This window comes from Drosophila melanogaster, chromosome 3L (genome assembly GCF_000001215.4).
Source record: "Drosophila melanogaster chromosome 3L".
Taxonomy (NCBI): Eukaryota; Metazoa; Arthropoda; class Insecta; order Diptera; family Drosophilidae; genus Drosophila; species Drosophila melanogaster.
This window is the reverse complement of record NT_037436.4, coordinates 8,494,848-8,520,473: the sequence shown is the minus strand read 5'-3', so window position 1 is coordinate 8,520,473 and position 25,626 is coordinate 8,494,848. Positions and strand designations below refer to the sequence as shown.

General features: G+C 42.4%; 6 protein-coding genes across 9 annotated transcripts in view, besides 1 other annotated feature; 3 read left to right on the top strand and 3 right to left on the bottom strand.

Moving 5' to 3' along the window:
- Positions 1 to 178: 178 nt before the first annotated feature.
- GstO3 (Glutathione S transferase O3) lies at positions 179 to 1,589 on the bottom strand. Its single transcript, NM_139977.3, has 2 exons — positions 1,493 to 1,589; positions 179 to 962 (listed from the first exon to the last, which is right to left on the bottom strand). The coding sequence occupies exons 1-2, from the start codon at positions 1,518 to 1,520 to the stop codon at positions 265 to 267; spliced, it is 726 nt and encodes a 241-aa protein (NP_648234.1). The 5' UTR covers positions 1,521 to 1,589; the 3' UTR covers positions 179 to 264.
- Positions 1,590 to 1,735: 146 nt separating this feature from the next.
- Positions 1,736 to 7,707, bottom strand: CG6765 (uncharacterized protein). 3 transcript variants are annotated; one of them, NM_001274653.1, is made up of 7 exons: positions 7,401 to 7,707; positions 5,309 to 5,403; positions 4,024 to 5,090; positions 3,408 to 3,961; positions 3,216 to 3,274; positions 3,057 to 3,158; positions 1,736 to 3,002 (listed from the first exon to the last, which is right to left on the bottom strand). In NM_001274653.1, exons 2-7 carry the CDS (start codon positions 5,383 to 5,385, stop codon positions 2,816 to 2,818), a joined length of 2,046 nt encoding a protein of 681 aa, NP_001261582.1. In that variant the 5' UTR covers positions 5,386 to 5,403; positions 7,401 to 7,707; the 3' UTR covers positions 1,736 to 2,815. The 3 variants fall into 3 exon arrangements, with proteins under 3 accessions (NP_001261582.1, NP_648233.1, NP_001261583.1); NM_139976.2 differs by having other exon boundaries at positions 1,860 to 3,002; NM_001274654.1 differs by having other exon boundaries at positions 1,860 to 3,158.
- On the top strand, positions 5,553 to 6,600 carry CG6683 (uncharacterized protein). The gene is made up of 2 exons (NM_139975.3): positions 5,553 to 5,774; positions 5,833 to 6,600. Exons 1-2 carry the CDS (start codon positions 5,627 to 5,629, stop codon positions 6,276 to 6,278), a joined length of 594 nt encoding a protein of 197 aa, NP_648232.1. The 5' UTR covers positions 5,553 to 5,626; the 3' UTR covers positions 6,279 to 6,600.
- On the bottom strand, positions 7,467 to 10,471 carry Pus7 (Pseudouridine synthase 7). The gene is made up of 5 exons (NM_139974.4): positions 10,271 to 10,471; positions 10,023 to 10,210; positions 9,590 to 9,961; positions 9,432 to 9,534; positions 7,467 to 9,372 (listed from the first exon to the last, which is right to left on the bottom strand). Exons 1-5 carry the CDS (start codon positions 10,387 to 10,389, stop codon positions 7,950 to 7,952), a joined length of 2,205 nt encoding a protein of 734 aa, NP_648231.1. The 5' UTR covers positions 10,390 to 10,471; the 3' UTR covers positions 7,467 to 7,949.
- A 239-nt stretch (positions 10,472 to 10,710) lies between these two features.
- Positions 10,711 to 13,005, top strand: ZC3H3. Its single transcript, NM_139973.3, has 4 exons — positions 10,711 to 11,497; positions 11,596 to 12,141; positions 12,239 to 12,434; positions 12,493 to 13,005. Exons 1-4 carry the CDS (start codon positions 10,830 to 10,832, stop codon positions 12,874 to 12,876), a joined length of 1,794 nt encoding a protein of 597 aa, NP_648230.1. The 5' UTR covers positions 10,711 to 10,829; the 3' UTR covers positions 12,877 to 13,005.
- Positions 13,006 to 13,327: 322 nt separating this feature from the next.
- CG43163 (uncharacterized protein) overlaps positions 13,328 to 25,626 on the top strand; it is a 34,340-nt gene continuing 22,041 nt past the window's right edge. The window contains exons 1-2 of one of the 2 annotated variants that reach the window (NM_001259744.1): positions 13,328 to 13,384; positions 14,275 to 14,366. The gene's annotated coding sequence lies outside the window, so the exon portion shown is untranslated. The remainder of the gene's footprint in view (positions 13,385 to 14,274; positions 14,367 to 25,626) is intronic. The other variant, NM_139971.2, reaches the window with a different exon arrangement.
- Positions 14,713 to 22,122: a mobile genetic element.

Genomic DNA, 25,626 nt, shown 5'->3' with positions numbered 1-25,626 from the left:
GTGGCTTGCGGCTGACACACATACCAAGCCATGTGGATACAGTGAAGCCCCCTTGCAACCTGCATATTGCTCCAAAATATTTGTTTAAAACAAAACTTTTTAAGAACTAAGTTTTTCGAACCACGTTCTGTGAATCTGGAACGGAATTCTTGCCTTTCTAGCCTTAATTCATTTCTTTGTCACATAAAATATTTTAGTTTTTATTGTTTTTAGAACATTATTAAATCTCCTTTGTTATATAATAGTTTCATTTTCAGTACCGATCTAAGCCAGCAGATCGTAGTTTGCATTGCCGGCCTTGCGGGTGCGCCAGAACTCGTTGTGCTGCTCGGGAGTGGCATAGAAGGACTGCACCACCGAGTCCGCCTTCAGGAGGGCAATCCACTTGGTGATCTTCGGGAAACGACTCTCGTTGAAGTTGTACTCCTTCTGCAACTTCAACTCGATTACAGAGAGGCGTTCGAACCAGGGCCAGATCATGTAGTCCACGAATCCCGGCTTGTTGCCGCCAAAATATGGGGTGCCCCGCTTGGTCAACTCCTCCTCAAAGATATCAAGTGCCGTCCAGTAATCCTCCAGACCGGTGCCCTGCACAAGGATGTTTATGAAGGCACTGGTGATGCTGCTGAAACGTTCCAGCAGAATCTTGTCCTGTGCCCGCTTCAATGGGTCCTTGGGCAGCAACGGATTCTCCGGGTACTTATCGTCCAGATACTCGGCAATAATCAGCGACTCGATGAGCGAGGGCTCACCCTTCTCCGCCACCAGCTGCAGGGCAGGCACCTTAAGCAACGGACTCACTTCCACCAGCCACTCTGGTTTCTCGGTGAGATTGATGTAGACACTGTGATAGGGCACATTCTTGGCGTTCAGGACGAGATGAGCCCGCTGAGCGTAGGGACAGAACCTCATGGAGTACAGGCGAAGGACTCCATCGTCAGGGAGTACAGGCTTGGGGGAACCTAAAGATAGAATTTATTTACCAGTTAAATTTAGGTTATACAAATAAATCAATAACTTCATGAGTCACTTGTGGAACCCTAAAATCCACCCCTGTATTATTATTTGTTTAGCAAGTCATTGCACTTAAGTTAATGTTGATAGGGCCCAGTCGTGATAAAGCTCAAATTTTGTAGCTACGTTATCTTTTAGAGTGTAAATATTATGGGTTATCTGATATCGGGGTGAAAGCTATAGCTAAAAATGTAAGTAAATTTTACAAATCAAATAATTAATTTAATGCATTACCTACAATTGTAAAAGAATAAAGATCGTATTGAAATTTACCAAATAATATACCTTTCTAACTTTTTAACCAAAAAATCCCAGTTATTCATGCCAATATTCTTTAACATTATGAAATATAAAAATCGTTATTCGATAATTACGCTGAATGTTGGAGAACTTGTTTTATAAATAATACTATAAACACTCTAATGACATGGGCGTTTCTCTTGGCGGCGGCGACAACTGGTTTTGCTTGCTCTCTTACCTTTGGCCAAATGTTTACCAGAACTCATTTTGTTTAATTGCAGAACTGAACAAATTCGCTTAACTGTTGAAATGTCGACGGTGAAATGCGAACTGAGTTTTCTCTTCGACGGCGCTCTGTTTATATAAAGTTTTTTGTTTGTGTTTTAACGCGAATAAGAATAATCGAGCTTTTTGCGACGTGACTCTTAGTTTTCGTTAGCTTTTAAAAACGATTTCTCATCGCAGACGTTTATTTCGATTTAAAACGCTTTACTACATTTGCGATTTGTTTTGTGGGAAGAGACAATCATTTCCTCCGCATTATACATAGTACATCTACTTAGTTTGTTAATAATCACGCCTGTTTGTAAATATAGATATATTTTGTTTTTACATGGTTTGGGGGGAGCTTTATTTTTGTTTTTAATTGAACCTCGGAACTACTACGTACATTTAGAGTTTTAAGTTTATGAACTTTTCGTAAAAAGTTTCGATCGGCGGACTTTCGAAATCAAACTTAATCTATGTACAAAAAAGTTCTCGAAATTTCCGTTCATGCCTTACAAAAAATACAAAAAAGTATTAATACATATACAACAGAGTTGCTGACATCATTGAGTCGCGATAAATAGTTGTTATCAGTAATTGCATTCGAAAAACCAAATTGGAAAGTAATAAATAATGACAACTACACTTGCTGCTGGAATTAATTGTTTATCAAAATGTAAAAAGATCCTTTCGCTGCTTTTGGTCCTACAAATGGGATTTCTTTTGATGCATCCTTTTGAAAACTCAAGTGGATGATTAATTTTTAGTTTTTAATTCATTTTAAAAATGTCCGCAAATGGTAAACATTAAAATTTAATGATTAAACTGTATCGTTTTTTTTCCCGAATCAATTGCGCGTTGTTGTTACGGTAAATACATGGGATAAATAGCTAAAACTAAGTAAATACGTACACTTAAAAAAATTCTACACACTGGAGTTAAATGTTGCTTTGCTTTCGTTTCTGAATTTCTTGCTTTGTCTTGTTTTGCATCGTTGCCTGACGATTTCCATTCTAAGTTTCGTTTATAGTTTCGTTAATTTTTTTTTGTTCGCAATTTGTATTTTGTTTGTTGCTCTATAAAATATGCAAACTGGTTGCATTTTGATCACGGTTCTTGCTGTTGCATATAAACATCCATCTCACTTTTGATTATTGGAACGACTTGAGATTTTTGAAAATGAATGAAGAATATGGCTGTTTTCAAATTTATCCATGGGCATCCGGTTTCGAATCCTTCAGCTTCATTCGCCAATGGTCCAATGGTTCTTTGAAGTTGATCCCTATGGCTGGCCTTAGCCATTCGGTGAGGTGGATGCTCCAGGAGATGTGGTTGTGGCCACTGCATCGCTGTTGCTCATCTTGTGCAGCATGAGGGAGTGCGTCGATCTGGTGGCGGTGGAGCTGGGATACTTTGGCTGCATTTGGCTGTTGGACACTGTGGAAGAGCTGCTGGTCGCCGGCGGTGGCGGTGGCTGCTGGCTGCAAGTGAACAGAGTTCATCAGTGTGCTTTTGCTAGCCCTTAGGACACACACCCCTTCTGCTCGCCATCCTTCTTGCTGTTGAACATGGCCAACTCGATCTCCGTGTGCTGGCTGTTCATGTGGCGCACCCACTCCGCCGGCGTATCAAAGGATCTGCACATGGGAAAGGGAGTTAGTATATATTTTGCTTCTATAACTCCAAACACTTACGTGGAACACAAATCGCAGAGCAGAGTTACGTGATCGTGATCCATATTGTTCTCCTGTTGCTGAAAAACACAATATATAATCTGGTTTTAATACATCCAATAGATATTGGTAACCGATCATCACTACGAGTTAAAATCATACTTCAGTAGATTTGGATTTATTAAAGGGATGAGTTGCTGTCCAAGTACTCACCGAAACGCGACGTCGTTTCTTTGGCACATAGGTTTTAACAGATCGCAGGGCGAGGTTGCTGGAGGCGGATGTGGTGCTCCCGCTGGCACTGGATGGCAGGAGATTCCTCTCCGTGCCGCCCGTGGGATCGCCGGCATGTGTGCCCAGGTGACGGACCAGCATTTTGGTGTCCTCGAAGGACTTCTGACAGATCTCGCAGACCAGCAGCTGCTTGAAGTTGTTATAGTCGCGCAGCGTGTGCTCCTCGCTCTCCTCGGAGGGTGTTCCGCGATCCCTATTCACCTCCAGCTTCACGGCGGACATCTTGAAGTCGAGTGGCTGCTTGGGCGAAGCCAATGGCAACTCCTCCAGATTGTTGTTGTTGGACGCACTGGAGGCGTTTGGTGGGTTGTTGCTCCAGTCGGTCGGCTCCTGTTTGATGGTGAGGAAGTTGTGCGGATGTCGAAGGGTCGGCGGATGTGATGGTGGTGCCTGCTGTGGTGGTGGCGGAGGTGTGGCTGCCAGGCGAGAGGATACCACGTGCTCAAAGTGTGGTGCTTCATAGTAGTCCCGAGCTGAGGGGAATAAAACATGGGATTAGTCATCATTAGCAGCTGTGCTGAGTACTCTTACTCACATCTTTCGCATGCGCTCTCCCTCCTCAGACGTCGCTCGAAGACCAGGCCCACCTCGTTCCGCTCACGAAGTGCCTGCTCCTCGTACTCTGTCCGCCGCAGCGTGGTCTCCGCTTGGTCAGCACCTGGTCCGGCGGTCAGGGGACAACTGCTGCAGCCCACCTCCGTGCAAATGGAAATGGGCTGCGATGGCGGGGCACCTGAACCTCCAACTGATCCTCCTCCTCCTCCTACTGTTGTCGTTGTGGTGGTTGGTGGTGGTGGGTGAGACTGCGACTCCAACTGACCGGGTGCCGCGAAACAGCATTTGTCCTCCGGATCGATGGCCACCTCCTTGTTGACGGAAATGCCCAACTTGCTGCTGCTCGCGACGGTTAGTAGTCCTGTGTGGGCGGCCAATTTGGGTGACTTAATGATCACAGGCGAGTCCTTGGGCATCACGGAGGCACCAAGTCCACGAAACTGCTGCTGGGGATTATGGTGATTCAGGTGGCTGTGGTGTGACGACAGGTGGTGGTGATCCAAAGCGAAACGTGTCGATCCACCCGGCTTGCTGGCATATAGATCTCCCTGAAGTTGCGCCGACATGGTTGATTGTGGCGGCGGCGGAGGGGGCGGCAAAGCGGTTCGAGTGCCATTCGACATGTACATGGTGCTAGCCTCTCGCGGATGCAGATGCCCGGCCAGTGAATGGGGATGATGTGTGGTCGTGACCACTGAGCCGGATCCACCGCCATTGGAAGAGCTGGTGCGGCAGAGGCCACGGATCTTGAGGATCTCACCGCCGCGCAGGACCTCGTTAAGTATGTCGTTGGAAACTGTGGCCTCGCCGCTGTACATGTACTGAACCAGGATCTGGATGGCGCGATGGCTAAGATCCGGCGGCAGGACCACATACAGCACTCCATTGGGATTGGTGATCGGTGCCGTTTCGAACATGGTGGCGAAGAACTGGGACGAAGCACTCAGGATGAACTTGTGGGCCGAGATGCCCACTGTGGGTATATCCGAGGGGATGCCGCTGCTGTTGTAGGAGCTGTACAGAACCACATCGGCGAACTTTTCGTTCCTAAAGGGGAAATATGATGCGTTAATATAGCATATCTACGTATTTTGTAGTACTCTTGGAGAATATTGAAGAAGGGTTCTTAGAAAATGTGTGTTTAATCCTCTGACCCTGATACATTTAATGTTTTTAACATTAAACAATTAAAAACGCTGCTAGATCACAATTACAAAAAACAAAAAACTTCAAATATGTACCAACTATGGTACAGTGGTACTTACTTATAAAGTGTGGCTATGGAAGAGTTAAGATAGGTGAGGTGTGAGTCCCACTTAAGGTGATAGTTTTCGGCGGCCATCTCTGCGGCCGGCAGCTCCTGTACAACGATAAAATCAATAAATAAATCAATAAATGCCGCCAGTGGGGTGTTTATTTTGAATCTCCCGATCCCACCACACCACCCAAGGAGTGGTGAATAGAGGGTTTAGCCACCATGCTCTTGTGACAGCATATTTCTCACACGAAGCAACGGTCATACTTATTCGCTAGCTTCCATTTGTTTACATATTTTCATTTGTGTTTATTTTGAAAATATCAAAATGTCGCAGTTCGACACGCGACTTATTGAGCTGGTTAGGGCTAATCCCAAGCTTTATGAGCGCGAACTTAGAAACGCACCCTACGAAGCGCATAAGAAGCGACATCCGGAAATCTGGAGCAGCATCGCCACTTCATTAAATTCAGAAGGTAAGAAACTGATAAATTGTATAAATATTCCCTAATTCCTCATTATATTTTAACTTAGCTAGTGCCTGTGTCAGTCGTTGGAATCATCTGGTGGCCAAACAGCGTCGGGAGCTGGCCAAAGAAAAGGCCGGAGGCACTGGCTCCGATTGGAGTCTTCTGCCGCATTTGAAATTCCTGCAGCATCACCACCATCCGATTAATCACCGAAATTCGGGTGATCTGAGTAGGAGCACACTGAAATCCAGCGACGAGGTCAACGATGATGAGGATCCGCTCCAGGAGGCCATGGATGAGCAGCTGGCCGTTGCGGGAGCTGCACCAGCACCACCCACAAATCCTGCCCATGCAACGCCAGTGGCTCAAGCAGAAAAGAGGATAGAAGCCCTGCTTGAAGGACTGGGCGAAGCAAACCGAATTAAGGCGGAGAAACGCATTCTGGCCTACCTATGCAAATGCAATCTGCGCGCCCTGAACGACGAGCAAATCGATGATATAGTTATTTAGGAAGATTGCCAAGATGATATAGTTATAAAGGAAGATTGCCATGATGATAAGTTAAATACATACATGCCGTGATAGGATATCAAAAGTAGCAAACATCACTGATCATATAATTGTTTAATAATTAAGTCATTTTTGTTATAGTTTATATATCTGGACAATTATCTTAAGCGAATACTAAATAACTTCTTTTTCCAAATGTATGCTTCCCTAAAAAATATTGTTAATCCATTCATTTAACCTAATCTTCGCATCTAATGAAGTTTACTATACAAACTAACTATTGCATTGTATGATATGATAAAACATTAACACGCCTGTGATTAAATAGTTTATTTTATTTGAGGCTTAAGATTAGCAATTTAAAATTCAAGACAACTGGTAAACCCCAAACAAAGCATCAATTGTCGCCAGAGGTCATTTATAGAGCCAGAGACTTGCGGGAGTGTATAGTAATGCAGTAGGAAGCTATCTGTGTGGCAAAAGCCAACTTTGAACAGGCGGGCGGGGAGCAGGTGGAGTAGGCGAGGGAAAATCGAATTGAGCCACGCCAAAAAACTCCTACTATGACGCAGCTGCTGCTGGGAACTGGTCAAAGAGTCAAAGAATGCGCGCGCAAGCAATAACATGTCCAATATCCATGTCTGGATCGGATCGGGGGAAGGCCTCCAGCACGGGGACAGGGCGACGACGACGCCAAAACAAGCATTTAGTTTATTAATTTGACGACTGCCGCAGGGGGAGCAGTGGGCCGAAACAAAAACATAACGAGCGAGGAGCGTCGTGCACCCTTAACGACTGATGCCACACTACCACTACCCCCTCGTACCGACTGAGTCCCCCTTACTTCACACGTACATGGTGAACCCTCCGACGCACTAAGCCACTATATGAACCAACTACTCCTACGGCCAGCCACCTACCCACTAGACCATTCCCATTCCCAATCCCCGGACTCAGCTCTTGGTATTAACACCGTATTATCGATTGATTTCCAGCACAAGCACACAACAAAAATCAATAGGCTGCCAGAGCCAAAATCAAATATTGTACAGTTCTGTGATTGTTTAGTTCAGTGTTGTCGTAAAAGTTATAAACAATTTGTAGACTCGAATGTATACTTACGCCTTAATAAATGGATTTTCAAAGTACGCGCCCAAAACGTTTAAATGCTACATTTAACTGGAAATTCACCTTGTCTCGCCTCTTGGTTTTTTTATTTGGTTTAAAATCTCTTTAAATCACTGGATGAATTGGATGGAGTCCGTGGATTTTTGGGGGACCGTGCTTGTTCGTTATTTGTTGTCAATTAATAATTTGTTATTGCTCTTCATTGAGAACGCTGGGGAAAACCGTGCGACTTGGACTTTTGAGCTGGGGAAACTGCGCAGCGCGTCGCTTGAGCTTTCGCGTTGGTGGCCACCGAACGAATAAAATCGCAGTCAAAGAAACAGGACCAAAAGGACTCTCCCAGGCGAGAGAGAGAGAGAGAGAGAGAGCGATTGAGATTGACGGGGTGCGAGCCACGGGATGCGACAGTGAGAGAGAGAGAGAGAGGGAGCAGCCCTCGTCCTCACGTGCGCATTGTTATTGTTGTGGTTGGTTCGAAGTTGGATACGAAGCGCGCGTAAAATTGATTTCCTGAGCATATTGATTTTCGGTATCTCACTTGGCCTACACCGCCTCCTCGGCCCCCTGAGTTTCCGCCTGCTCAGTTTCCTGCCCATCCTCGTCGGCCACCTCCTTTACCACCTCCATTTGTTCCTCCTGGGTTCCTACCGCCTTCTTTTCATTGTCCTCCTTAGCCATTGCCTGTTTCTCCAACTGCGTTTGCGATGCTGACGATGTGTCCTGCTTTAAGAGTTCTCGCAAAAACATGGTGGCATAGGCAGCCGTGGGCAGCGAGAACTCCAGCAGGAGTGCCATGTAATTGGCCTCAGCTTCAGCTGGTTCTGGTGCAACCGGAATGTTCTTCAATAGCTCCCAGTCGGAGGCGATAAGTGTATCCTCCGGCGTATTGTACATTCTAAAGCTCCACTTGAGATCACTGGACGATATGATCATCTTGCGGTAGGCGCCAGCCAATGCGTATGTCTTCTCCTTGTGCTTCAGTTGATCCGAGGAAAGACCCACTTCGGCGAGCATTTCCTCGTACCACGCGCCGCACTCGTTGCTGGGATAGGTGATGTCGTGTCCAGGCAGGGGAAGGACCACATCGCAAAGTTTGTACTTGCCGCTAGCGATGTCTTCTGCTGTGAGCGGGCGAACCTTTCGCTTGAAAATCGACTCCTCTTCGATGGCTTCATCCCCTTCGGGGACTTCCAGAGGTTCATCGTTAGGCTCCTCTTCTTTTTGCTCTTCCAAGGCCTCGCCCTGCTGCGCCTGCTCTTCCGAGGCTTCCGACTGATCCTGCTCCACATAAACCAAATCCCCGGGTATCAATTTCAAGCCGAACTCCTTAATTCGTCTAGACGCTATCCTGTTGAAGATCAGGCTTTGGTAAGCATGTGGATATAGCATGAGCATGTTGCGTGGTATCTGCCGCAGAGCTGATGAGTAATCTGATTCACCAAATCTGGCCAAGCCGTCCAGCAGCTTCTTTTCGATGAACTTTTCGCCGTAGATCTGTGCAGCTGCCGCCGCGGAGTCGCGATTTTTCCACCACTCCTCGCGTATGGGACGCAAAAACTCCACATCCGAGTCCCGGGGTTTCAGGATCAGTTCGCAGGCCAGTTTGTAATCGTGCTTGAGCAGAGCAACACCCACCTCATAGGTTGGGACACTGGCGCTGTTGCCGAACCGCTGCAAGCCATAGTAGTTGATGAAGCCGCGTTCCTTCAATGATTGCAGTGCCTGCTCGATTTCTTCTCGCTTCTCCTTGGCAATGTGTCGCAAGGCAATACGAAAACGATTGCCCTGCAAATCGCCTAGCTTCAGTGTATTGGATTCGAATCCAAAGTTGCCGATATGAACATTCCGTTGGGAGCGAGCTGCAACCAAAATGCTCTCTGGTGTACGACGCTTGACGGAGAACTTCTGGGTGGTTTTGGCCCGCTTGTCCTTGATGCCGCTGTAGTTCACCTGCGATGGTCGTAAGCTGTAGAAAAATAATGTTTTCTTAGTATATTAAAGCATTTAAAATTTGATCAAACTTACTTCAGTCGCGCTGCTAAAGTAGAGGCCACATCGCTGGTAACCAAATTGGTTTTGTGCACCAGGAAGGTCACGTAATCCGCCGGAAAGCTCCAGCGTTTGTCACCTATGGAATTCGATGCATAAAAAAAGGAATTCCCTGGGTAATCATTTCTACTAACCGCGTCCTGGCTTTGGTTTAAATACTTTTATAGTCTTCTTCTCCTCTGCCGGCACCTGTGAGTCTTTCTGGGTTGAGGTTTCACCTTCAGCCGCATCCTTATTTTCCAAAGATGCCTCCTCCTGGACCTTCGGCTTAGCCTGCTGCTGTCCAATGGTTGTGGACAGTAGCTTGCCCTTGTAAAGCTGTTTTATCATCTGGTGGACTTGTGTTCGCTGCTCCTTATCCAGAGTGGTCACATCAATCTCCACCTTTTGCTCGATCGCGGGATCGTTTTTGGCCTTAGCCAGATTGGCTATATCCTGCCAAACTTCCGGGCCGATTACTGCCTCCAGTTCTTTCCGCCAGTTGTCCAGTTCGTTTTCGGCCACAGCTGTTATAGTATGAGATGCATGAGCATAAGCAAGTATGCAGGATAATTGGTGAATACAGACCCACAATAGCCACTTTAGGCACACTGAGATCGTTCAGTTCCAGAACCTTTCCATTGCTATCAATCTCGTTCACGTGAAAATCAGAGAAGCGAGACTTAAGTATTCCCGTGAAGCCAGGTGCCTCCGGGTTAGTGAACTCCGTAATGCCCACTTGGGTCTCCAGCAGCGTGGATTTCTGTTGTGGAGCACTTTTGTCCAACGAAAAACGCCGGTTAACAACGATATTATTTATGGGATTTAATTTGTACCTGTTGCGCTGACCGCCACCATTGTTTTGGGGGCGATCCTTCTTCTGACCACGCCAGTTGCTCTTGTTGTATGGCCCGGAATGGTTATTCCTACGTCCTCTGCCCCGATCCTTGCCCATCTTGGTTCAAAATTCGCGTTTGAAAATTTGTCGGCAAATGAAATCCACGTTTTGCACAACATATGATGTGCCCATTCACAATAAGCTTTTTAGGTTTATTAGGGTGGCCGCATGTGCCATTTATTCGGGAAATAGATTTCTTAAATGGTTGTTAGCATAAGTTCATCCGCAAATATTCCTCTTTTTTTATATTGTATGATAAATATAATTTAAAAACATGCTTAATATTAACATATCATAAAACTTTTGTTAGTATATTTTCCTCATTTATACTTCAGTATTTTTTGGTATTTTTCTGGTCCCAGATCAAGTTCACACTGCGTACGTAATGTAAAGAAAATGTGCAATACAAAGAAGCATTGGAAAGAAGTGTAAAAATTGAGAAATAACCAAAAATTGGAACGGATTAATTCATTAGGTTAAGCCAAGGAAGCAACGAAATGTTGCCGCATATAAGTGCCGACGAGGCACAGCCGTCTATGTCGCGAAAGGTGTACATCAATCCGAATTTTCAGCTGCAAGGTCAAACGGCGCATCAGCTGCCGTTCCAAGTGCCCTTCCAGGCGTTCCAGGCGCCACTGCAGCCTCAGCCCGCGATCCATATCAATCCGCACTTTCTGAATCGCCAGCGGGCCATGTACGACCAATACCAGCGGGAGCAGCAGGAGCAGCTTATGATGCAACAAGTTTCCGCCTCGCACTATCGACTGGATCCAACGATACACCTACTGGCGACTCCACCTCCTCCGCCCGCCAAGATCATCAGCAAAGTGAGCACGTGTCTCGTGCGCAAGCCATCAGTGGTGGCAAGTGGTCCGGCGGTGAAGCTCGCTGCTTCAGTACCTGTGCCCACTGTTTCCAGCCTGGTGCAGCCTCCATTGGTAAGCATTTCCAAGCGGAAAATTGTGAGGCAAGGAGCATTGAAAGCAGCGCCAGCGGTTGCTGCCCTCCATCCTCCTCCACCTGCTAAACGCACTAGGTACAAATTAGTGCGTTCCATATCACTTACCTGCACACCGCTGGTCAAAAAGCGTCGTCCTCTACGCGAGTTTGTGGGCCAGTACGCCCTGAGACGCACCAATGAAGCGCAGCCCAACAGAAAACTGAGGTAATGAAAATCGGATACGAGCAGTTGAAAATAGTCAAGCAACAGGCGACTCTGTTAGACAAGGTAATGTACATCAACTAACTTAACTTTTATTACAGCTCCAAGCCGCAGGCGCTGAAGCTGGGCGTTAACAAATCCCTGAGCATGGTCAGCATACACGGTGTGATGTACAAGAAGATATCGAAGAACAAAATAACCAAGCTGGATGCCAGTTCCTCCGCTAGGGTAGCCAAATCGGAGAGTCCCAGGACCTTGCAGCGTACCTTGTCCGGCAGAACGCTCTTCGTCAGCGGCAATAAGTTCATTTTAGATCCTTCCGGCTGCCGCCTGACCAGAGTTTCAACCTCATCAACTGGTGCTACCCAGAGTAGCGTAAATCGTAGCATCCTGAGGCGCATCGATATCGGCGGCCTTACCTACGTTGCTTCGCCAAAGGCACTGAATGTCTTTGTACGCACCAGTAATCACGTGTCGCGAGCCCATTTAATCACCGCCAAACAGAGAAGCCTGACGTTGCTCAACAAATCGTTGGTGAAGACCAATGTGCCTTGTGCCATCTTCCAGAAGCTGGGCAAGTGCGTTGCCCATAGTCGTGGCAAGTGCCGCAAGCTGCACGACAAGCGGCAGGTTGCCATCTGTGTCAGGTTTGTCCTTGGCCAAGCGAAGAGTGCTAAACCTTCGATGGCGTCCAATGTTCGAAATTCGCAATGCGGTTATCTTTTTGAAATCATTTACTTGCAGCTTTCTGCGCGGGGAGTGCACCAAACCCAAATGCCTGCTGTCCCATAATGTCACGCTGGAGAAGATGCCCGTCTGTCGGTACTATTTGCGCGGCGTTTGCGTTCGCGAGGATTGCCCGTACCTACACAAGAAGCTGAGCAGCAAGACCGAGATTTGTATTGACTTTGTGCGCGGCTACTGTCCGTTGGCTGCCGAGGTAAATAGGTCTGCCACTTATTTTCATTGAAAACCTATTAACTCCAAAACATTTTAAGTGCAACAAACGTCACGAGTTTTCCTGTCCCGAGTTGGAGCGCAAGGGCAAGTGCGAATTACCCAGGTGCGTGTTCTGTAAGAAGTCGCCATCAAAGCGATTGGCCAAAGTCAAGTCGCGTCCCAAACTGGGCAGTAAACCTGTCGCCTTCACGGATACCGCGAAAGAATCGTCTACAGCGGATGAGTTGCCCACCAGTTCACGCTACTTTGGGTCCCACAAGGAACCAGCGGAAGCAATATTGACTAGAGATGATGTGGAACAGAAGAAACCTGAAGCGGAGGATGAGGATCAGAAGGAAGCGGGTGCCCCTTGCCCTCGACGACGTCCTCAACTGGGAACTCTACCCTCTTTTATTCCCTTAGGTGGCGAAGAAAAGCTATAAGGCTATGCGAAGGCTATGGACCCAACGTTTCAGGTACAAATTAATTCGGTTAAGTATTGTTTTAACGTTTAGTCTAAGATTTATCTTTAGTAGCTTATTTTCAAGTTTTAATAAAATATTCAAAAAGACAAATTTATTTGCGTAAAATAAATAAAAGATACATTTTATTGGTTGGGTATATATTTGCTACGCTCGAGGAAAATGTAAACATTTGCATTAGTCGTTTTATGTTGTTTATGTATATAAATTATTAAACTAAGATTATTACCAAAATAAATCACAGTTTTTTCGCGGTGTATTCAACCATCTGGCAACATGCCGATCGTGCAGTGTGACCAGGTGGCACCACTTGTTGTTGGATTTTGTGGCGCCACATAGTTGTGTACCTGTTTTTAAGCCGCTCTCTCGATTCGAGTCTCGATTTTCTCGCCACAGTTGAATTTTGCATGCGGCTCGTACAACACCTGAACAACAAACGCGGATTCCGTTTCGAGCAACAACAAAAACAGTGAGTGTGTGTTAGTGCTCGTGCGTGTGTAGCGGTGGCTCTTGCAAATTTATTGCTCACCAGGCCAAAAAGAAAAGCGAAAAGGCTGTGAAGTTACCAAAAATAAAATGCGGACCACAAACATGGGAGATTTGCGGCAAATGGCCTTTGAACTCGTCCACTGGCTTTGACATCTGTTCGCGATCGGGAATTTTCGAAACTCTCTTTCACACAACGTCTCTCATTCGCTTCGTCTTGGTCCAGAAAACCAGGCCAAAACCATTTTCCAACCGAATTTTTGTTCAATTGTGCACTTGTGGCTGTTGGTACATTTTTTCCGATACGTTCTCGCTTTGGTGCATTCCTAACTAAATGCTACTAATAACAAGAGGAGAAAAAAGAGAAAAAAGGAAGGCAATCCGAAGATTGGCCAAAGAGGTGAAAAAAGTTGCTTGACTTGTTTGACCCGCGTTTGTGTTCCAGTGTGTGTGGCTGTGTTGTGTGTGTGTGTGTGTGTGAGTGCGACTTCTCCTTCTGCTTTTTCCTCTTCTTCGGATTCTTGTTGTTGGCCCAGCCGTATTCTACATAAATTACTGACCAAAATGACACCAAAGAGCCATAAAAATGTATTAATAATTTATGCAACCTCCGCTTAGCTGCATAAATATGTAAAATTACATAATGTGCAGCCAAAAGTTGCGATAAATAAGCAAATAACGGTTGCATATATTCGCCATTAATCATTTTGAGTGTAACAATTTTTCGAAAACCGTTCGTTACTCATTAATATTGACCTATTACCAGCTTAATTGTAGGAAAATCGCCATCAAGTTTGCTCTAATTTCGTATAATTACTATTTTATGAGCCACATTTTCACCCATTACATTAATTCAAAATAATTCTGCGGCAGCCTGTGATAAAACAAAGCGAGAAACAATAAAAAAAGGGGAAAAGAGAGTGGAGAACAAAGCATAGATTTCCAGTCTCCAGCCACATTCCATGGTGAGCATGAATCCCCATAAATTCCCAACGAAAGTCTTAACCGAAAATGCTTAAACTTGAAATTTATGTGACAATGGCATTAGGAATTCGAATCTCCAGCACGAAATAATTATATTAGATTTTATTTTCATTTAATAATTTGCATAATTGGGGCCTCGTTTGGAACGCTGTGGGTATCTTGGAATCTTTCTCATCGCGGTGGGTCGTGCAGTCGGACTAACGGTGCCTAGTAGCCGTATAGGGGTTACTTTTTGGTCGGTTTTTACTACAATGACTTTTAACATGCATTGTATCACGATACCACTAAAAATTAATGTTGCTGGCGTTTTTACTTTTGGGGCTACATTGTAGTATGTGCATATATCGAGGGTACACTGTACCTATAAGTACACAGCAACACTTAGTTGCATTGCATAAATAAATGTCTCAAGTGAGCGTGATATAAGATCACCCATTTATGCTTTAAGCTAAGTCAGCATCCCCACGCTGGCCGCTGGCCATATATGCGCATAAGCTCTCTCTCTCTCTCTCTTATACATATATATATACGCTGCTCTTCTGCCGCTGTCGACGGCGGCGCAGTCGCAGTATTTAGGTAAGATCAGACACTCTGTAGAGGTTAAGCGGGCAGAACCGTTTCTGCTACTCGAAGAGATAAGAAGAAATAAAAAGGTGGCCTGACGGCTGCACCCAACTGCAAGGAAAACACGTGTTCTCAATTGGTGGCATATATTGGTTTATTACATGGCGACCGTGAGGCAGGAGCCTGCGATCTGAGGACTACTGAGGAAATGCTGCTAATATTGCCGATTTGATTTGGGAATTCTAAACAGCGACAACAGGTGTGAGAGGCAGGCCGCCCCTTACACCAGTGCGGGAGACCTAGAGACGGGACACTGATGAAAAAAAAAGAAACAAAAATACTGAGTGAGTAGAGTGTGGTAATGGGCAAACGCGGATGTCAGGAAATCAAAAATAAAGGTATAGCACATATTAAGTGGCTATGATATACAAATAAAACACCGCCCCCATGGGCAACGGCACAGAAATTAACTGCCGAATTAGACTTTCTGAAAGAAAACCTCCAGCAAAGAAAGCCGAATACCACAACTCACTCAGCAAAAATAGAAATAATCAATGAAGAAATAACTGAAAATTCAACATCACCCAAGCCGAAAAGACCCGACGTCTGCATGAACGACTGCCCTCGACCATTGTAAGCCGCAACAGCAATTAGCACGGCATCCTGCGAGGGTAGGATTAGGATAAAGGATAAAGGATTCCACCGGCGCGCCGCACATGACAACAGCGAATGTCTACCAAGCAGACGTTCGAACACCCTGCTCCTGTCGAGCAAAGGGATCTGCCAAGTATCAAAGAGGTAATAGAGGTAGATCCGTCCGCGGGACCAAAGCCCTTGACCATACAAGAGTACAAGGCACGGACTGCAGCGAGGGAGCAGCCACCTAAAAAGAAGAGGGGTGGCCGCCGGATTAAGTTGCTCAGCGCCCGGAGGCTCAACATCGAACTACTGAAGACGGCAACTAATGAGGAAGACCGGCAGCGCTACAAAGAGCGCCTTGCAGCCATCAATCAACAACTTCGTGGTGCGAAGTAAAGCGGCGGGCTGCGTTATACGCCATAGCCTCAACCGCCCAAATATTATATTAATGTTGTCGATGCGGTTTCCGCTGCAACAAAATTACTAACTTATCAGGGACCCATTTCATAACTAACACATTATACTCAGTCCTAAACTTAAAATAAGTAATAATATTGTAAAATTGCAAATTGCAACCGATGTAAACTGAGTATAATGAATTCATCTATCAAGTAAAAATATGTTTAACAACAGTTTAGACCTATTAAAATTTCGAGCTATATTTATATCTGATCGAGATAACAATAATTGACCAATTCTCAAAGTTAAAATTCTATTTGTACTTTTGATATACAAATAAAGACTAATTTTCCCCATATCAAAATGGGACATAAGTCGTGGATACAACCCCACAGTTAAATTCAATGTACTTACTATTTTTGATTTTAGTTATCCTATCAGCCTTTTAACCTGGCCTTAAAACTTTATCAGTTTCACAAAAGATCGTTGAAAAGACTTACATGAGTCGAGCCAATGATTTAGACAAAATCTAATAGAAACTACACCAAAAAGGTACAAGTGCGATTACATCGCTAAAAGGTACATACATGGAATGGCTAAACTTAACCATATCCATAAACAATATTAGAGATGCTTTTGATAAATCCTATAAATGTATTAATAAAACCGCGCTGATCAAAACTCAGACGCTTATTTTTCACATAAAGGTATTGATAACACAATACAACACATTACAAAACCTAATAGTAACAAACAAAAGCAAACTCACTGAAGAACATAAAGTCCAATGCTTCAAAGTTCTCAGTTCATTTGGTAAAAGACTACATAATACCAGCGTTAGACACAGTATTATAATAGAAGTCCCAACAGAACTAACCAAAATAGCAGAATTCGACGAAAGCCAGTTAAGAGACTTGGACGAGTCGCAGCCGTTAGAAGATTTAGATATCGAAAGCGATATCGAATCAATAGAAGAATTAAAATTTAATACCGTACAACCAAATACAAGAAACATGGCCAACGCATTAGAAGCTCAGAGAGCATACGTTAAACAGGTATCTGCCACAGTACCTGAATTCGATGGTAAGAAACTCCATTTAAACAGGTTTGTGACAGCACTTAAGTTGACGGATCTAACTAAAGGAGATCAAGAAACTTTAGCAGTAGAGGTCATAAAGACCAAAATTATTGGCCCATTAAACTATAAAGTAGAACATGCGACAACGATACAGGCAATAATTACCATATTGCAGGCAAACGTAAAAGGCGAATCGCCTGACGTTATAAAGGCCAAATTAATAAATGCCCAACAAAGAGGCAAGACCGCGTCTCAGTATGTTACAGAAATAGACAGTATGCGTAAGCAGCTCGAGGCAGCTTACATAGACGGCGGATTAGACGCCGATAATGCTGACAAATTCGCGACTAAAGAGTCGATATCAGCAATGACCAAAAACTGTGCCAACGAGGCACTTAAAATGATCTTAACTGCAGGTACATTTAGTACATTCAACGACGCAATGGAAAAATACCTACATTGCAGTACAGAAATAACCGGCAATTCAAATACAGTCTTATTCTATAATGGGAATAATAGACGTGGTAATTATAATGCCTACTATCGTGGTAGAGGCAGAAATAATTATAACCATAATTATAACCAGAATTATAACCAAGGTTATAATAATAACAACAGAGGTCGCGGAGGCTACCGCGGCCACGGTAATAACAGAGACGGAGGTAACCGAAGGGGTAACCAAAGTCAGAATAATAATAACAACCGAAATGTGCGTAACGTACAATCGGAAAACAGCCAGACCCCCTTAAGCGATCAACAGTAAAAGTGTTTAAAGTAAACCTAAATCTGAGTATTTTCATTAAGACAAAAAACCATGAAACAAACACAGTTCTTACATTACTAATAGACACAGGTGCAGAAATTTCATTGCTAAAAGCCAAAGCAAAGGAATATAATAATATAAATTTCAGTAATATATCAAATATTACAGGTATTGGGCAAGGAACCATACAGTCTATAGGTACAGTAGATCTTGACATACGCATGCAGGATGTTCTAGTGCCACATGAATTTCATGTAGTACCTGAGAATTTTCCGATACCATGCGATGGCATAATCGGAATAGATTTTATCAAGAAATACAATTGCGTATTAGAGTTTCAAAATAACAAAGACTGGTTCACAATAAGACCCAATAACTTCAGTAGACAGATTAGTGTACCAATTACACATAACTTAGACTCCAACACACTCTTATTGCCAGCTAGATGCGAAGTAATCAGACAAGTCAAATTACTCACTAACGAAAAAACGGTGGTAGTACCAAATCAGGAGCTGCAACCAGGTATAATAGTAGCAAGCACCATTGCCGATAGCAAAAACGCATTGATTCGCATTATAAATACAAATAATAAAGACGCCATAATAGATAGCGCGAAGATCAAATGCGAATCAATGAAAGACTATGACATTTTTACAACACCAGTAGAAAAGGAAAATAGAACTGAAGAAATTTTAAAACAATTAAGATTCCCTAAACAATTCAATAATGAACTAACTAAGTTATGCACCGAGTTTAGCGATATTTTTGGTCTAGAAACAGAACCAATATCGGCTAACAATTTCTACAAACAAAAACTCAGATTAGGGGAAAAAACACCGGTCTATATAAAAAACTATCGCATGGCAGATAGCCAAAAACCAGAAATCGCCAGACAGGTAAAAAAATTAATAGATGATGGAATAGTTGAACCATCAATGTCTGAATATAATAGTCCATTACTTTTGGTTCCAAAGAAACCACTTCCGAATTCCACGGAAAAAAGATGGCGATTAGCAGTTGACTATCGTCAAATAAATAAGAAACTATTATCAGACAAATTTCCACTTCCAAGAATAGAAGATATTCTTGATCAATTAGGAAGAGCAAAGTATTTTTCATGTCTCGACCTAATGTCTGGATTCCACCAGATAGAACTAGAAAAAAGGTATAGAGATATAACGTCATTTTCAACAGCCAATGGCTCATATCGCTTCACGCGATTACCATACGGACTGAAAGTAGCACCAAACTCCTTCCAACGTATGATGACACTTGCATTTTCTGGTCTTGAACCATCGCAAGCATTTCTATATATGGATGACTTAGTAGTAATAGGTTGTTCAGAAAAACATATGCTCAAAAATTTGACTAACGTATTCGAGCTATGTAGACGACATAATTTGAAACTACATCCAGGGAAATGTTCTTTCTTTATGAAAGAAGTAACATATTTGGGTCACAAATGTACCGATAAAGGTATACTCCCAGATGACACCAAATATGAAGTTATAGAAAAATATCCTATACCAACAGATGCCGACAGTGCTAGGCGTTTCGTAGCCTTCTGTAATTATTACAGACGTTTCATTAAAAATTTTTCTGATCATTCACGCCACTTAACGAGGCTTTGTAAAAAGAATGTTCAATTCGAATGGACAGCAGAATGCAATGATGCATTCGAATACCTTAAAACAGAATTAATGAAACCAACATTACTACAGTACCCAGATTTCGGTAAAGAATTTTGCATAACAACCGATGCTAGTAAACAGGCATGCGGAGCGGTACTTACACAAGATCACAATGGTCAACAACTTCCAGTGGCATACGCTTCAAGAATGTTCACTCAAGGTGAAAGTAATAAGTCCACTACAGAACAAGAATTAACGGCCATTCATTGGGCCATAAATCATTTTCGACCATACATATATGGCAAGCATTTCATGGTAAAAAGCGATCATAGACCATTGTCATACCTATTCTCTATGAAAAATCCAAGTTCAAAACTCACTCGTATGAGGCTGGATTTAGAAGAGTATGACTTTACTGTAGAATATCTTAAGGGGAAAGATAACCATATTGCGGACGCCTTGTCTCGCATAACAATAAAAGATCTGAAAACAATCAACAGAGAAATATTAAAAGTTACCACCAGATCAAAAGCTAAACAGGAAAATTCCTGTAAGGACGAAGCAATAGTCAAAATACAAGAGGAAAAAGAGCAAACAATAGAAAAGCCCAAAGTCTATGAAGTTGTCAATAATAATGACACAAAGAAATATGTTTTAATCAAAATAGATAAACACAAGTGTTTATTAAAACGAGGAAAAACAATTGTTTCACGCTTTGATGTTGATGACTTGTATTCTAATGAAACATTTGATCTAAATCAATTCTTTCAAAGGCTTATTTCAAAAGCCGGAATGCATAAAATAACAAAAATGCGAATATCACCAAGCGAACAGATGTTCCAATTTGTATCACTAAATGAATTTAAAATAAAGGGCAACCGAGTACTCGAAAAAGTAGAACTAGCTATTCTACAAAAGGTGATAATTATAGACAAAAATGACGAAGCTCAGATTAAAGAAATTTTGACAAAATTCCATGATGATCCTATAGAAGGAGGCCACACTGGTATTTCGCGAACCCAGTCAAAAATCAAAAGATTTTATTATTGGCCCCAGATGACCAAGACAATCTCAAAGTATGTAAAGACTTGTTTGAAATGTCAACAAGCCAAAATTACAACACATACGAAAACTCCATTAACATTGATGCCAACGCCAGCAACAGCATTTGATACTGTTTTAATTGATACCATTGGTCCACTACCGAAATCGGAAGACGGAAATGAGTATGCAGTTACAATCATATGCGATCTAACCAAGTTTTTAGTAACTATTCCAACACCAAATAAAAGTGCTAAAACAGTTGCAAAGGCTATATTTGAATTATTTGTACTGAAGTACGGTCCAATGAAGACGTTCATTACAGATCAAGGTACGGAATACAAAAATTCACTTATGAATGAATTATGCAAATATATGCATATAGAAAATCTAACATCTAGCGCTCACCATCATCAAACTTTAGGAACAATAGAAAGAAGCCACCGAACTTTTAATGAATATATACGTTCATACATATCGGTTAACAAAAGTGATTGGGACATTTGGTTACCATATTTCACTTATTGCTTCAATACAACACCCTCAATAGTCCATGACTATTGCCCATACGAACTAGTATTTGGCAGACTACCCAGACAATTCAAAGATTTCAGTAAGATAAACAAAATAGACCCAATATACAACTTAGACGACTACTCTAAAGAGCTTAAATGCAGACTAGAATTGTCGTACAACAGAGCAAGAAGAATGTTAGAAAAAGCAAAAGCGGATAGAAAATTAAGATATGATAGGAATACAAATAATTTCGAATTAAAAATAGGAGATAAAGTATTACTTAGAAAAGAAACAGGTCATAAGTTAGATAAAAGATATGAAGGTCCTTATGACGTAGTAGATATAGGAATAAATGACAATATAACCATTAAAACAGGAAGTAAGAAACAACAAATAGTACATAAAGATAGGCTAAAAAAGCACAAATAGAATGAAAAAAAAAAAGGGCAATCAATGCCAAACCTTTCATAATAAAACTTAAATAACGGCCTGATCAGCCAAAACAATATAACAAAGACATAGATATAATCGAATTTTTATTAATTCAAAATACATACATATTTTTTCTTTATTCATTTAAAAATTCTATATCATAAATAATGTTAATTCATTAAAAATAATATTTAAGTAATTTTTATTTTATAATGGTAATATAGTTGATAGAAAATAACTTCATTTCTTTACGTTATTTTAAAAAAGAGGGGAGGTGTAGTATGTGCATATATCGAGGGTACACTGTACCTATAAGTACACAGCAACACTTAGTTGCATTGCATAAATAAATGTCTCAAGTGAGCGTGATATAAGATCACCCATTTATGCTTTAAGCTAAGTCAGCATCCCCACGCTGGCCGCTGGCCATATATGCGCATAAGCTCTCTCTCTCTCTCTCTTATACATATATATATACGCTGCTCTTCTGCCGCTGTCGACGGCGGCGCAGTCGCAGTATTTAGGTAAGATCAGACACTCTGTAGAGGTTAAGCGGGCAGAACCGTTTCTGCTACTCGAAGAGATAAGAAGAAATAAAAAGGTGGCCTGACGGCTGCACCCAACTGCAAGGAAAACACGTGTTCTCAATTGGTGGCATATATTGGTTTATTACAACATATTTTAGCGTAATTGGCATTTCGGAGTAAATTTAAGTTATATAGTCACTAAAGTTGATACTTAACTTTAACTATAACCAAAAAATTACCCATTGAAAATTCAAAAGACTTAGGACACGAACGTAATTAATTTGTCGTCAAACATTTAAAGCTGTAAATGTATTTAAACCTACTAGGATAATAACATAATGTGTCTAAGCTTGAATATGGCATTTTGATTAATTTTTAACAAAATTGTAGTATGCATAATATAAACTCATATGTAAACCAGTTTCAGTGATTTTAGTACAGCTTAGATATTTGCTCTCAAATTCTTATTTAAAATTAAGGTCAAGGCAATTTTAAAAACCTTATACTTGTTATATCTTATAGCACAGAACAATGCTGAAAGTATTTTCCCTACCATTTCATTGAAATGAAATTCCAAGGAAAAACAAAAGACTTAGGACACGAACTTGCGCTGGGTGGGCTGTGTCGCCCGTAGAATGGGAATGGGCCTAACGGTGCCACAATGCCGGGAAGGAAGAGGAAGAACCGGGCACTTTCTAGTCGAACTCGGTACACTTTAGTCTAATGATGTCAATTACATCGTGCCACTCGCATTGCGGGCAACAAATGCATGGCGTGCTTATAAGGCGGCAACAATGCGGCTTGCCACAAGAAACAACTGCAACAAGTGGCTGCGACTTTGGCTTCATTAAAATTGCATTTCGTTTGGCCTGCCTGCATCTTTCTTCTTTTGTACGCCTTATTTCCTTTTTCTATTCAATGCTGTTTTCATGTTGAGGCAACTGGAAAATATTTATCTGCACTTGTGTGTTTCCTAGCCAGCCAGCAATTTTAATGAGTTTTCCAGAAATTGTACAACATGCCAGTTACGGCTGCGAAAACGCTAGGCCTACGAAACAAAAAACATAAACACCTTTTAGCCGCAACACATCTCATGTTGGGTGATTAATTTTGTTGCCGATTTGTCCGCTAACAAGTGTCCAATGTGTGGAAAAAGACGCGGCCATTTAGGGGGGAAAGTGGCAACGAGCAAAACCCTGGGAAACTTTTGGTTTCCAGAAAAAATGAAATAAGTCAAAACAAAAATCTACAATTAGTTTTTTATGATTTTATGATTTACATAGACAAATGACTGGTATCAGGAAATTCCAGATTTATTGAATTTGTTAAATTTATGTTGATTATCTATACTTATCATAAGTATATTTTATATATATATATATTTATGCGCGAAGGCAACCCACCAAGTGCACTTAATCGCAAAATGTAATAAACATAATAATTTATGACTCAATTTCTGCACTGAGAACGCTCCAAATACATTTTTCGGCCTTTTCGGGCAAAGGAAAAGCATCGAAAAAAAATCTGAACCAAAATCGGTGCTGTCACGCCCACGTTTCATGCTCGGGGGTTTAATGGGACAGAATCTGGGGAAGGGACAGGACTGAGGCCTCTTTACGCCCAATTTGTCACACATTTCAACAGGTTACGAGATGTCTGAATCGGAGGAGGGGCATTGGGATGCAGTTGGAGCCGGAGCAGGGGCATTATCATCAAAAACCGACCGAAGAAGACGTTGACGATGACGATGAACGCGGTCTGGCAGGAGACCCTTAACGCGGATCAGGAGTTTGGGTATGGGCATGGTATATGGGTCTGGGTAGGCGTTGTGGTGTGGAATATTTTGGGGCATACCTGGCGGGTCTCATGAAGCGTGAGGAATTTCTCCGATACCCACCTCCTGCTCCTCCTGCGCCTACCCCGCGTTCCGTTCCAGTTACTGATCGTTTTCGTTGGTGCTGTTCCTTGTTGTCCTTTCTAAGTGAAAAATTATGCAAAAATGTTTCACTTTAATAGCGGAAATCATTTATAGAAGTTGTAATAAAGTCGCAGCATACCCGCTGTCTCCTCTGAACCATTGGTGGTCATGTTATTTTTTTCGGTTCATGACGACGAGTCCTCCTTGCGAGTCCGCCATGATGCCCAGGGCTGAGTTTTGTGCTCGTTAAACGACCGCCAACGTAGCCAAATGCAAGACTGTTGCAACACTTTGTTACTGTGACAGTGGCTTGGCCAGAAAGAGAGGTGTTGGTGATGGTGGAGATGGAGGTGGAGGTGGTGCTGGTGAAGGTGGAGTTGATGCTGGCCCCCTCAAAGGAGCCTAAGTTAAGGAGAATTTAGTCAACGCTAATGACCTGACAAAAGCAATTCAAAGCGATTCTTGTTGGTGGTGCCGTTGTGATGTGGTATTTGTTGACTTTTGGCGCAAATAAAGTGTAAGGGTTCATTAGCTACAAAAAGAGATTAAATAGTACGCATTACTCCTTGTTTGCAGCTTTACAAAATGTGTGCTCTAGCTTGGTAATAGGAATACAAATAAGTTAGAGAAAAGCAAAAGTAGGATACTATATACGAAAGAAATATCTATGTTGTTCCTATATTTATGAAGGAAAATATTAACTGAAAAAAATCTATTCAAAGCAAGACAACTTATAAGTTTTAAAACATAGTAGTGAACTCTAGTTTATTTGTTTTCTTAATTTTTTTTACTTGCTAAGCAAACAAAAACTTTCTATGCCTTTATTTCCACACAACTCTATGAATGTACGAAAGACTAAGGGCACAAACTTGTCCGTCTTGCCAGCAAACAGTAGCAGAAAACATAATCGAAAGCGAAAAATTCGCCCATCCGGAACTCTAGGTATCATAATCCAACTTGTACAGAAAAACCGAAAGACTGGCACATAAAAAGCTGCCACCAAGTACAATTATAAAACCATTAAGGCATCTAAATTATCTCATTTGCTATGAGACCGGTCATCATAATCGTTAAAAACCTGCAGAAAAAAACTCGCAATCGCAGAAACGAATGATAATTGTGCCAAAAACAAAAAAAAAAGAGGAACAAACTAAAGAAATGGCGAACAGCCAGGTTTAAACCACAACTACAACCAATACAAGTAATAAAAGCGAACTGTTAAAAGTGCCGCCACACAGACGCTGACCAATTGATAAGCGCTTTATGACAACCACCTGAATGCATTACGGTTTATGCTACGTTTTTTATGCCTATTTGTGGGCAGTTTTGTGAACGATATCAGCGAATTGAGAGCACAGCAATGGTCATAAAAATATAGAAGAGCGCACAATAATGGCCGGTGTGGTCAGTGCATTGTGCACTCAATAAAATTTGATTGTAGAAATTCCAAACCCGCGACTCACTCATTAGAATTCCATGCGAGTTGCCCTGAATAATCAATTCAGCCGGGGGAACGCACCTTTCCAGGGATTCACGCATCCACGGTGACTGCGGTTTTCCTCGGCCTGTCACTCAAGTCACTCTTGTTGTACAAGGCCTAACATTTCAATTAGGGCCGTGCATCTATGTATCTATGGCTTCTGGCCACCACCACCAATGGAAGCCCATTAAGAGTGAATGGATCAAATCGCATCTCTTCGCGTTCTGGGAGCTTCCGCCTATGAAGAAGGCAT

Bases quoted from the DNA above. Each gene is read 5' to 3' on its own strand.
- CG6683 (NM_139975.3), top strand. From the start codon at position 5,627: ATGTCGCAGTTCGACACGCGACTTATTGAGCTGGTTAGGGCTAATCCC. The intron at 5,775-5,832 runs GTAAGAAACTGA...ATTTTAACTTAG, and splicing joins CACTTCATTAAATTCAGAAG to CTAGTGCCTGTGTCAGTCGT.
- ZC3H3 (NM_139973.3), top strand. From the start codon at position 10,830: ATGTTGCCGCATATAAGTGCCGACGAGGCACAGCCGTCTATGTCGCGA. The intron at 12,142-12,238 runs GTTTGTCCTTGG...ATTTACTTGCAG, and splicing joins CAGGTTGCCATCTGTGTCAG to CTTTCTGCGCGGGGAGTGCA. The intron at 12,435-12,492 runs GTAAATAGGTCT...AAACATTTTAAG, and splicing joins ACTGTCCGTTGGCTGCCGAG to TGCAACAAACGTCACGAGTT.
- Pus7 (NM_139974.4), bottom strand. From the start codon at position 10,389: ATGGGCAAGGATCGGGGCAGAGGACGTAGGAATAACCATTCCGGGCCA. The intron at 10,211-10,270 runs GTACAAATTAAA...GTTGGACAAAAG, and splicing joins GGTGGCGGTCAGCGCAACAG to TGCTCCACAACAGAAATCCA. The intron at 9,535-9,589 runs GTTAGTAGAAAT...CGAATTCCATAG, and splicing joins TAAACCAAAGCCAGGACGCG to GTGACAAACGCTGGAGCTTT.
- CG6765 (NM_001274653.1), bottom strand. From the start codon at position 5,385: ATGGCCGCCGAAAACTATCACCTTAAGTGGGACTCACACCTCACCTAT. The intron at 3,962-4,023 runs GTGAGTAAGAGT...TATTCCCCTCAG, and splicing joins GGAGAGCGCATGCGAAAGAT to CTCGGGACTACTATGAAGCA. The intron at 3,275-3,407 runs GTGAGTACTTGG...TGTGTTTTTCAG, and splicing joins AGAAACGACGTCGCGTTTCG to CAACAGGAGAACAATATGGA.
- GstO3 (NM_139977.3), bottom strand. From the start codon at position 1,520: ATGAGTTCTGGTAAACATTTGGCCAAAG. The intron at 963-1,492 runs GTAAGAGAGCAA...TTCTATCTTTAG, and splicing joins TGGTAAACATTTGGCCAAAG to GTTCCCCCAAGCCTGTACTC.